Raw genomic sequence first — 12,362 nt, forward strand, 5'->3', positions numbered from 1 at the left:
CATTATCCAGGTATGCCTGTGTGACAGCAAAGCTCATTATCACTATGGGAAAACATTAATAAAAGGTTAGGTAGGAAAGGAAAGATCAATTCAATCCCTCTTCCTTTCACTCATGGAAACTACTTGCCTCAGAAATACACTTAAAACTCAAGGCAATATCTTAAAATATATGATTCCAGATTATTATTTTCCCACACATTTTATGAAGTCCCTGGAACTTTTAGTTCTTTTCAGCTCCTTTTTTTTTTCCTTACATAAGATAAAATGCTGCAGAAGTGAAATGCAAAGTCTTCATATTACTAATCCGTCCATCCACTGCTGAAATTGATTAAAATAAGTAAGATGACTGATAATATTTTCTTTCCAACAATGATGTCTTTTCTTATTCTTCCTTTCATCAGTGTTGCTTAGTTTAAATGTACTAGTTTTTGGATTTCTTTCTGATGACTGCAATAATACAGCAACTCCCTCAAAGAAAGGAGAAAGAAAGTGATTCCTATTTATGCAAATCTTTCTTTGCCTAGTGGAAACACTTTCACTTCTTCCAGAATTTGATTGTTCCATTTTTGAAAACCTTTGTTTTTATAGCATCTCTGATCTTAGAAAGGATGGTATGCACTTCTGGTTTACACATTTTTTTAAATTCTATTACTTCTCACAAACTGATGGTGGCAGTGATGACTAAAAGATTATATCTGTGGGTTTTTTTTTAAGATTTAGGGTCACTGCTTTTTACAGAAGAGTGAATTGGATAAGAATATGAAACCACAAAATTAGTTTTTCAGTTTTTCATGTGATACTTGGGATATAGGTAAAGGACAAGGAATTTTCACTTTTTAGGCATTAGAAGTAAATGACATATTTTAATATGTCATACAACATAACATATATTTGTTAAAACTCTAGAAAATTACTGTATTCTGCTCTTATTCCAAACTAAGAATAATGAAGATGTTTGGGTACACTTGTAATGAAATAATATTTGCCCTGATAATTTTGCTTCTCCTCCTGTAAGCCTGCATGCTTCTGTTTCAAGCAGATTTTGAAACAGCATTTGAAGAGCGGCTGTCCAATGAAACAATTATTTTAATATATTGCTCAAATTCTATGGCAGGCTTAGCTCTACACCAAGCAAAGCAAATTGCTTTACATGTTTTGGATTTTTTTTTTTTTTTTTTTAGAGAAAGAATGAATACAGTCAATTTTGGCACAGATGAGTTCTTCTATTTCCTTTTTACCCAAGAGCCAGCTGTTACTTTCTTGTCACGGCTTTATTTTATATACATCATATTATCAAACCAGCAAAACACACTGAACCATCACCAGGAAAGTGTGGCAGTCTGTAATACTTCTATTCTGATATTCCAGTCATAAATCTTAAGCTTGTGTTTCCACATTGTTGCTCCATGCTTAATATTTTAATGGTCTCAAAATCAGTCTTTACACACAGATTTCACAGAATTTTCTTCACTTTCTATGAACAACATACACGATTTGACACCACTTGAAGGGGTTTACTATGGCAAGTAAATCACTTTGGTTGTATTCTAAAGAATGCTTTTTGTATTGAATGCTTATCACTGCAAAACTCTTAATATGCAACTTTTCATCTTTTTTTTTCTTTAGGTCAGCTTTTAAGATTTTTCTTTAATTTAGTCTATTTGAAATAAATTTGTCCTAATAACAACAACAGTCACATATGAATATAATTTTCCCCCTAATTATATCTTTTGAAGTCTCATACCTTTCATTGCTTCCTCATAGCAGCAATTACTTCTTTCCTTCTGGAAATCTGTAATGTGTCAGTGAAGGCTGCACTTAGACCAAGGAACATTCAGTGAAAAGGAAAATGCTTTTGCCACCAAAGGATCAGATGTAGACTGCTTAGGGCAGGAGGTTTGGGTTAGTGCTGTATTTCATCAGTGCCCGAAGTAGATTAGAACCTAAGCAAACATGAACTGCAAAATTCCCAACAACCCATGACCAAGTTTAAATGTGAAACCCAGGAGCATGTTTAACAAACCACTAATGCGAATTCTCTGCCTAGCAGTGATTGCATGGTGAAACAATTAATTGGCATCAGGCAAATGCTGGTTTAAAGGCCTTTGCAGAAAGTACCAGTTTTGTTGTCAAGAAATTATTTAAATAGTAATGTTGCTTCCCTTTTCTTCTTCCTTAGTTCCAAATGGAAAAGAAAAGCTACTGCCATTGATTGCTCCTGTTCTCGTGCTACTGTTCATACAATGCACAAAGGAATTGAAAAGGGATAGTTTTCAAAACACTAATGAAATTGGAAGATTCATCTAATTGAAGGTGCATTTAAAAAAAATCTTATATATAAATCCTCTTGACATACAAAGACTAATGTCATTATGGAAATTCAATGACTGTATTAAAAAATATCAGAGCCAATATATAATAGATGATTTGTGCTGAAAGGGGAAGATTTACACTCTTGATACTTTACTGGGCATGTAGGAAAAGGATACAGAAACAGGAGAGCCCTGGAAATCTTCCTTCCTCTTTTGAGGAGTTTTATTACTCATTCTCCATTCAGGTGGTATCAGGAGAGCCCTGGAAATCTTCCTTCCTCTTTTGAGGAATTTTATTACTCATTCTCCATCATGTGGTATTTTATACATGCTGGATCATCATACTAAAGAAAATTTTGTCTTTAAAACAATTATCATTAGAAGAATTTTTTTCCTTCTTTGGTGGACTTACAAGATTTTATTACCATGAAACTTCATTTCTACTCACAGTGGTGTTCATTGGGCTTTTGTGTTGATGGAGAAAGCAATAGAGTTGATAAGAAGGCAATTTTCATCTATTTGCTACCAAGTTGTACTTGGGAAAGATTGGGATTCTGCTACCAAGAAGATATTGGGTATCGAATTTATCTCACATGAATTACCTTTCTGCAGAAAATATTATATGACATAATTCTTTAAGATAATAACAGAGTTAGCTTTTCATGCAGTTTTATATACTACCTTTGAGTTGAGGACGTTTGGCCTTATATTGTTACTAAATAATAACTTCCACAATCACACACTTTAAAGGTATGGAAACAAAAGGTCTTACAGTTAGTAAGTGTTGTTTTTACAGATATGTCATATTTTAATTACCTGTAACTGTTTAAAAATCTTAATACTTAATTTTTTATGCTAATTTCTGGTTTGTTACACATTGTAAAGTACTTTTTTGATATCTTTGGTTTGATTTCTGCTAAAATATCAGTGTTCTTAATTGGGTGGTTCTGTAACTCCTACAGTGTGCCAAGAAATGCAAACAGCAGAACAGATATTTTTCTACTGCACTGCTTTTCTTACTGATCATAGGTTAATTTGTGAATACATTGGTCGATTTTGTTAGGAGGAGAGAGTTCTCTCTTTTTTCTCTGTTGTTGCTCTGTATTCTGATTTTATGCTGATGAAAACCAAACTAATTAATTTTATTTTATACTAGCCTGAACACTGTAGCCTAATAACAAAACCAGACTAACATTTATTTTTATTTAATGGGCTTTTCACAGATGTTTAATGAACACATAATATCTTCTAAATTAAGGAGCTGCACAGAAGAACACTTTGGTGCTTTGTGATCTGATGAAATGTAGTTGGAAACAGCACAATGGCTTGCACTGAGGGATCAAGTGGGTATGGAATATACTCCAAACTTGTTTGTCTATCCTTTGAAAATATTCAGAAGCAGGAGATTCAACAGTACGATAGCTAATGCCTTATACTGCCCTATAAATGAAGAAAGCTCCCTGGTAGTTATACAGAACCAAGAGGCTGGTAAGGAGAACTGCAGAACATTTTTCATGGAGATTTTCCTGATAATTTAGGCAAATGTGCTTAGAGTAGAGTAGATGGACTTGCTTGTGAAGAGGATATTGCCAGGAGGGATATCCTGATGTCCTTCAGTTTCTAAGGTGCTCTGAATCCTTGTTCTCAAGATGGAAGAGACTGGCTCTTTTCAGTAAAAAATACAAAGGAAGTATTTCTACAACACTATGAGAATAGCTAGGATATGGCTTTCTTAAGAACTAGAAAGACTCCTTAATATAGACAATGATAAACTAGCTTCCAAATCTGCTGTTCGGTCTTTGCATGGTCAATTGCTCCATTGCTAGAGCTACCTTAGAAAGCAAGTGCTGGCAAAAATAGGAAGTTTTTTTTTTTTTTTTCCTTCAGTACATCTGTCATTCTTACAGCAATACATCCCACATGGATATGTGTGTGTGGAAGAGAACACATTCATGCTAAAACCTGAGTTTTGGTTCAGTGATGTGTGATCCGTAAGTGTTGGGAAAGATGGGAGAGGAAGGGCTTATGGATATGATTGTCTGGTAAGAAATACTGGAGATAGAAAATCTGTGAGTGAAATAGAAATGAAGGCCAGCTTTGAGATGGAGGCATGGCAGGCAGGAAGACGGTGATTAACTGGAGATAGGTTGAAGGACAGAAAACAAAAGGACCCAAGAATGTAGCCCCTCTCCACCCTGCAAAGGCATCAAGGAAAAAGTAGATAAGAAGAGTAGTCTTTAGAGTTTAGAATATAGGATGATGTGGTAATTTAGTCGTTCTCATAGGTTGCATGAAAAGTTTGTAGGTTTTGTATCTTGTGCGGTTGGTCACTATAATTAGAATATTCAACACAAAAGGAGATACAATGTGTCGGAACAAGGTCCTCACTCTATCTTGCCTCTTCACTCCTTCTCTTGCCCGTTCTCTCCCTCTACTTTTTCTACCTCCCTCTCTCTTACCGCCCTGACCCCGGCACTCTTCTTACCTCTCTTACCCCTCTTGGCCTTTTTACCTCCCTTCCCTCATATCCCCTCTCTCTCTCCCTCTCCCATTAAGGGCTTCCTTTCAGCCGAGGCTGGTGGCTGAAAGCAGGCCCTCCTTACCCACGACCCTTGCAATAAAATCATGTGTTTCTAAAGTATCTCAGGTCAGCAGAGTACCTTGTCCCTGACGACCTCGGATGTCTACACCTAAGGATCTGTTTCTGAGATCCAATATACTAACACTTGGGCTCTAGTAAAAGGCATATGAATAAGCAAATTAGGGCGTGTATGCTTTTTCTTACAAGACTTCTTTTTTCTTCCTCCTACATGTTACAGAAAAAAAGCTACACTTGCCAAGTACTTCAACATGCAAAATACTATGAAATTAGAAGCAGGGGTTTTTTCCTTAGTAAGAAACCCTATCAATGCCACAGCAGGACCTTGCCTTGAGATGTCCATGTACATCTTTCTTCTGCATTTCTCCAAAACCTCATCCAGCTGAAGGCAAAGAATACCTTTGATCCAGCAAGTCCAAGTGGAAGATGCTGCATTTGCGTTGGGGCAACACTAAGCAGGAGTACTGCCTGGGAGAAGAATACACTGAGAGCAGCTCTGTGGGAAGGGCTTGGTGGTGCTGGTGGATGAGAGTCTGAACACGAGCTGTCAGTGTGCACTCACAGCCCAGAAAGCCAAACGTGTCCTGGGCTCCATCCAAAGCAGTGTGGGCAGCAGGGCCAGGGAGGGGATTCTGCCCCTCTGCTCTGCCCTGCTGGGACCCCACCTGCAGTGCTGCATCAGCTCTGGGCTCCCAGCACAGGGAGGACAGGGACCTGCTGGAGCCAGTCCAGAGACGCCAGGATGATTTTAGGGATGGAGAACCTCTCCTCAGACGACAGAGAATCAGGATTGTTCAGCCTGGAGAAGGCTCCAGGTAGAGCTTGTAGCACCTTCCAGTACCTAGAGGCGGATTACAAAAAAGAGGAAGAGTGATGGGCTGATAACGATAGGCCAACGGGGGATGCTTTTAAGCTTTTAAGAGAGGAGAGATTTCGATTAGACGTTAGGAAGGAATTCTAAGGGTGGTGAGGCACTGGCACGGGTTGCCCAGAGAAGCTGTGGATGCCCCATGGCTGGAAATGCCCAAAGCCACAGAGAAGCCGTGGTTGCCCCATGCCTGGAGGCGTGCAAAGGCAGGTCGGACGGGGCTCTGAGCACGCCGCTCCCGTGGGAGGTGTCCCCACCCACGGCCCGGGCCGTCCCATCCACGGGCGGGGCCGTCCCATCCACGGGCGGAGCGGCACCGCAACGGTCCTTCAGGCGCCTCCCAAGCCCCGCCCGGCGGCGGCTGCGCGGAGGGCACGCGGCCCCGTGCGTCACGGGCTGCGCGTGCGGCCATTGGCTGGGGCGGCCGCTGCCCCGCCCCCCGAGTGTCAGCCCCGCGGATGTCGCAGCCGCTCCGCGCCCTTGTCGTTTGAAGCTCGGCCCAAGATGGCGGCGGCGGCCGGGAGCCGGGCCGAGGCGGCGGCCAGGCTGGAGGGGGCGGAGGGAGAGAAGGAGACGGCGGCGGCGGCGGCGGCGGAGAATGAGGACGGGGGAAAAGACGGCGGCGGGGCGGGCAAAGCGGCGGGGGCTGCGGCAGCAGCCGCTGGGGAGGCTGGCGGCGGCGAGAGCGAGGTGGACGAGGAGGAGGAGGGGGAGGACGTGTTCGAGGTGGAGAAGATCCTTGACGTGAAGAAGGAGGGGGTGAGTGCGCGGGTCTCTTAACACTGGGCGAGGAGCACGTGGAAAGAGTAATCCCGTTCCAGTTGCGATGTAAAGCACTCCGCACAATTGTGCAAGGAGGCTTTTTGTCCCTTGTTGCAGATTCAATCCCCTTATCCAAAGATAAGTCTTTACTAAGTAGTTGGGTTTTGTCTGCATTGTTAAACTGCTCTTGGCTCTTAGGGCTCAGCTGCGGTGCTGTTTTGATGTGAAATCTTTTAGTGCAGAGATGGGCAGGGTTGACTATAACTGAGAACTTAGAGGTGTTTTCAAGGTATGTTGCTAGGGACACTGTTCACACACAGAAAACGGGGGAAGACCGCCTAAAATAAGAGAGTTCTTTCCTAATTAAAATAATTGTCTGCAGTGATCTTGCGCTGTTTGAACTGAATTACCAGACCTTGATTTGTTTCTTTGAAAGCAACCTAGACTGGTTGAAGTTCTTGATAAATTTTCCTAAACCGCAAATAAAAAAAATAATTAACACCGGGGGTTTTATGATTTTGTGCCTGAAAGGTTTTTATTGTAACTAATTTATGTTTTTTATTTTGGGCTTCAGTCAGGTACATGACATTGTAGAATTTTGTCATTTTCATGTAAACGGTCAGAGTCTTGACACCTTTAGGCTGGATAACCTTCAGATCAGCATTTTCTTCGATATTTGTGATGTTACTAAATTGCACCTTAGCTGAAATATGGTAATGTCTTAAGATAATGTTATGCTTTCAGGGTTATGCAGTATTTATAGCTTTGCCTGTATGATGTGTTGGTCAACATAAGTTAGGCTTGAAGACAAGAGAATTTTTTTTTTATTTTTTTTTCCCCACCTATGCACCCCCAAGGGATGCAACCTGAAATCACTAGGTTTAGACGGTCGTGGTGGTGAGACATACCATTAAAGAGTACTGGAATACATCAAGTACCATCTCTTAAAGATGTCCTTGGCACATGCTGGTAACAGAGTGTCTTTTTTCCATCCCCCTCCAAGCACGCAGCACGTTCCGAGCTCTGTGTGCTTGAGTTTTGCAGGCTGGGTCAGTGCCCTGAGCTCCAGCGTGTGGGTGTACCCAGCACATGGTGATTGTGGCTTTGTGGTGTCAGCTCCAAATGCATCAGGTGTCCTCTCAGTTGCTCTGCAGCAAGGCCTGGGCTCCACAGGTGCAGGGCGAGGCAGGAGCTCATACTCAGGTGTAACTTCCAGAACGGCTGGGAAGAGCCGTGTGGTCACCACAGAGTGAGTCAGCCACTGTCCAGCGTGGCGTGAGGCCAGTCTGGCTGTTGTGTGTCCCAGCTGGAGAGCCCTGCGCAGAGATGCTCTTCCCACGCACAGTACTGCTGTTGCCGGGCCTGGCAGTAGGATGTGAGACAGCACTCCTGGGTTGGGATTGGGCTGGGGAGTCAGACTGTGGATAAATAAAACACTGATGTGTCCTACTTAACAGAACAAGCAGGGAAAGTTTGGAAATGTACGCAGTGTGTCTGTAAAGTCTGTCCTACTGCACCTCAGTTATACTTAAGCACAACAGGCTCTGGTGCAAATTGTGATGTTGCCCAGTGGAAGTGGGAAATTTTAACTGCTGTTTAATGGCATGGTGGTACTCCTTTCCATATGAGTTTGCTCTAGCTCATCACTAGTTCTCACAGAAGCTAGAGCAGTATAAAACGCCTAGAAGCATTTTTCTAAGTGATAACAGGAAAAAAAGATATTGAGTGAAAGTGTGTTGATAGGTGAATGTAAGACTGTGTCTCTTAAGAGTGAAAGTCAATCTTCTGTCTTCACTTAAGCTGAATTTTATATCACTCTTCTAAGCTGCGTTTTCCTGTCACTTTCCATGTATGGGATGTAGTCGTTCAACAGCAAAATGGTTTTGCATTTGCATTAGACTTTATTTTATGCAGCTTTCTCAGTTAATGATAAAAGGACTTGTAGCTTATTTGGTACTTGAGTTACAAGGATGTACCTAACTGCAGCTAGAAGTCCTGCATCTGAAAGGAAATAACCCTGTGCCACCAGGCAGGTGAGAGTCAGCTGGCTAGGATGCAGATTTGCAGCAAAGGAGCTGGGAGTCCCCACAGGCAAGTAAGGTGAACGTGAGTCAGCAGTTCTTGCAGCAAAGAAGGCCAGCAACATCCCACAGTGCAGCCAGAAGATGAGGAGGTGCTTCATTCTCTCTTGTCAGAGTGCTGAGAAGCATCCCAAGCACTGTGTGAAGTCCTGAGCTCCCCAGGACAGAAGAGACATGCACATAGCAGAGAGAAGGCTAATGAAAACAGTTAGGAAGTTGAGAGCTGGATTTGCTTTGCTGTAAGAAGAGAAGAATCAGGGAAGATCAGAGTAATATCTGTATCTAATAGGAAGATGTCAAGAGGACAGAATCAGATTCTTCTTGGAGGTTCACAGGGAAAGTATGAGAAAGACACTGGACACAAGCTGGAAGACAGGGAAACCTGCATAGACACACTGACTGGGCAATTTGAGCAGCCTGATGTAGGCAGTCCTGCTTTGAGAGGGCATTTTACTTGTTAGTTCTGGAGATCTCTTATAACCTAGCACACTCTGTGACCGTAATGAGAAAGTTACTGGTTGCTTATTTTGTAAGTAACTCCAATAGAAGAAAGAAAGAGGAGAGGGAAATATGATTTTGAAAATTTAATTCCTAAATCAAGAGAGATGGGTTAAGCTAAATTTTAAGAGAAAATTTAAATTAAGGTGTTTAAATATAGGCTGTTTAATTATTTAGATATCTGTGAAGCAAAATATAGAAGATTGTAAATAGAATTGGTTAGTTGGTTGCTGAAGTTTAGTGGCATGTATATAGACTTGGTCAAATGTTAATTATGCTCAGGCAAAAAATTGTGCATAGACTTTTAACAGTAAGTGCCAAATGGCAGTTCTTTTGAAGCTTTCTTTCTGCAGGCTGGGTTAGCACTGTAAAGTCTTTCAGAGCATTATCAGTCCGTGTTTGGAAGTAAGAGGTACTATTTTGCCTCTCCAAAGGCGCTTTCTCCTTAGCACATTTGCTAAAAAATTAATTTTTTTATGGGTAAAGGATTTCGTAATTTAGTAGAAGAAACTAGATAGAAACTCCAAGGTGCAATTTTATCCCTCAGTGAAGTTCAATACTGTCAGATTTTTGTATGTAATCTGTCAAAATCTTTGTAACTAACTCCACTGAGATGCACACACTCAGATTTTTGTCTAGATTTAAATTGATCTCATTGCTGGGTTTTTCTTCCTAATTGTTGGTATTTAATTTTATCAAAAATAGAATTGATTACAAATATAGCATAAATTATAAATTCCAGCGTAAAACTTGATGAATGGTGTTAATTCATTAGAAGTCTTAAGGGTTTATATCAAGTTAATCAGCAAAGAAAAAGCAATCAAGCTTAAAATTTTTATGGAAGAAATATTAAAACTTAAAAAGTTTTATAAGTGTCAGAAAACCCATTTTGATAAACTGACTGGGAATTTATGGTGTGTACTTTGTAGTTATGGTTCTGAAAAACTGTTATATACTGCAAGTATTTTGGATAAAACTATTCCAACTACAGAAATACTGATTTTTATATACACAAATTTGTATATCCACTGACATCCTCGAGAACTGACTATCTGATGCAATACTGTGCCATATTGGATTAAATGTTGTGGGTTTTTCTTACAGGGTAAAATTCTCTATAAAGTCCGGTGGAAAGGCTACACCTCTGATGATGATACCTGGGAACCAGAGGTTCACTTGGAAGACTGCAAAGAAGTGCTTCTTGAATTCAGAAAAAAGGTTGTGGATAATAAGCCTAAACCTGTTACAAAAGACTTGCAGATGTATTTCAACTTGCAGTATCTTACGCTGGGGACATATTCCCTATCTATATTGTAGTAATGAGAGGAGGGGAGAAGGGAAGGCATTTGAAATGTGGAGTTAAGAAGATTTAAGGAATCTAAAACTGCTTTGTTTCATGTGAAACATAATATTGTTGCTGTTCTGTGGTAGGGCTTTTTTTGTTGACGAGTTTGCTTGTAGACTGACTCCATCTAAACTTCAGTTCCATTTCTAATGGGATAAAATAAGTAATGTACAATCATTATAGTTTGGTTTTGACTACATAAATAACCCCCTTTCCCTACCCACATGCGTATTGTCTTGTCACTTGTCACTGTCACACTGTTCCAATCACCCTTCTGCTTTCTGTAGGAGATCAATGAGTGTTAACATGTAATCGTTAAGTTTGGTAAGAGGAGTACAGAAAGCTTAGATGCCAGAGGGAAGAGCATGGCTTTTTCTCTTCTTTTTAACTGCTCAGTTGGTTTGAGAAAGCAATGTAAGGGTCTTTTTTGAAAACTGGTACCCTGCTTCTGGGAAACCTGTAGGTAAATCTTACAGAATCAGATCAATTATTTTTGATGTAAAATAGCTCAGATTTAGTTCTGTTGTGGAATCTGGTTGTTGGATGTATAATTGGTTTACTTGAATCATTTGTGTATGTATTGATTCTCATCCAAGCAGTTAGTAACATAATTTAGGTAAGCAAGCTGGAATTGTATTACCACATTTTGCAGTTTGGCAATGAGAAATGATCTTGGCAGGGATCAAAAGATTAAAGTGCTTAAAAATGTACTTTTCCCAAGTGTGGCCACTACCATTTTTATATACTTTGTACGAAAGTGATAGTTTATTGGGGAAGGAAAAGCTTTAACTTTTTTTCTTTACCATTTAGAAACTGTCTCTAAACGATGATATATTTGAAGCAGAGTCTGACAGCGACTGGCAGAGTGAAACAAAAGATGATGCTTCATCAAAGAAGAAAAAGAAGAAGTCAAAAGAGGGAGAGGATAAAAGTTCAGATGACTCGAAAAAGAAAAAATCTAAGTCTCCAAAAGTCAAAGAAAAACCTAGAACGGAATGTGAAAATTCCTCAGATACTTTGGTTTTAGATTCAAAGCCAAAAAAAAGGACTTTAGAAACTGAGGATCCAAAAGACTCAAAGAAACAAAAGAAAGAAGATGCTAAAGAAATCAAGAAAAAGAAGGGAGAAGTTAAAGATGTAAAAATAAAATCTAAAGAGGATTCTAAAGAAAATAAAAAATCACTGAAGGGGAAACATGGAGATGTTCAGTTTGACTCAGAATCAAGCGCTATAGATAACTCAATTTATCAAGGAACTGATAATGAAAATTCAAACATAAATTCTGAAAATAAAGATGAGAAACAACAAGTAATTAGTGGAGAAGAGAGATTGGAACAAGAAATTGATGAAAAAGATGTCATTACTGATAAACATCTTGATGGATCAGCAAGTAATGAAGATGACAGTATTGATACTAGGGCAAAAAGAAAGAAGAAAAAAATTCAAAAAGCAGAAGACTGTAGAGAAGAAGGTGGAAAAGTAGAAATTCAGGACACTCATTTAGAGAAGAAGAGTGTGCACAAAAAGCAAACAGGTCAAGAAAAAGTACCTGGAGAGCTGGAGAAAGTGTCACCTGCTCCTTCACCAGTGCAGAAGAGTTTGAGATTGAGCGCTGATGAAAGGGTGTGCAAGCCCGCTGATTCCCCTGGGGAGGTGAGCATGGTTAGGGTGGGGGCTGGGGGTAAAATCAGTCATCTTCCAGGTACAGATACCTCAAACCATGACTGTTCATGATGGCAAGGACAAAAGTACAAATTAGAAAGGTACTGAGCTGCATGAACTTAAAGAAACACCCACTATACAATGTATAACAGAGACTGGGAGATTTCTGAATTCTGAACCCTCTGAAGGGGGGAATGCTTTAGGAGAGGAAAGCATATTTAAATGTAAAAGGATA

At 40.2% G+C, this 12,362-nt stretch overlaps 1 protein-coding gene across 7 annotated transcripts in view; it reads left to right on the top strand.

Moving 5' to 3' along the window:
* The first annotated feature begins 6,268 nt into the window (after positions 1 to 6,268).
* The window catches only part of MPHOSPH8 (M-phase phosphoprotein 8), a 28,861-nt gene continuing 22,767 nt past the window's right edge, over positions 6,269 to 12,362 (top strand). For all 7 annotated transcript variants that reach the window (XR_010742915.1, XR_010742917.1, XR_010742916.1 and 4 more), the window contains exons 1-3: positions 6,269 to 6,538; positions 10,225 to 10,338; positions 11,276 to 12,118. Coding sequence is in view for 1 of the 7 variants with exons in the window: in XM_066313037.1 (XP_066169134.1) it covers positions 6,284 to 6,538; positions 10,225 to 10,338; positions 11,276 to 12,118 (1,212 nt within the window). In the remaining 6 variants the exon portion in view is untranslated. The remainder of the gene's footprint in view (positions 6,539 to 10,224; positions 10,339 to 11,275; positions 12,119 to 12,362) is intronic.

This window comes from Sylvia atricapilla, chromosome 2 (assembly GCF_009819655.1).
Source record: "Sylvia atricapilla isolate bSylAtr1 chromosome 2, bSylAtr1.pri, whole genome shotgun sequence".
Taxonomy (NCBI): Eukaryota; Metazoa; Chordata; class Aves; order Passeriformes; family Sylviidae; genus Sylvia; species Sylvia atricapilla.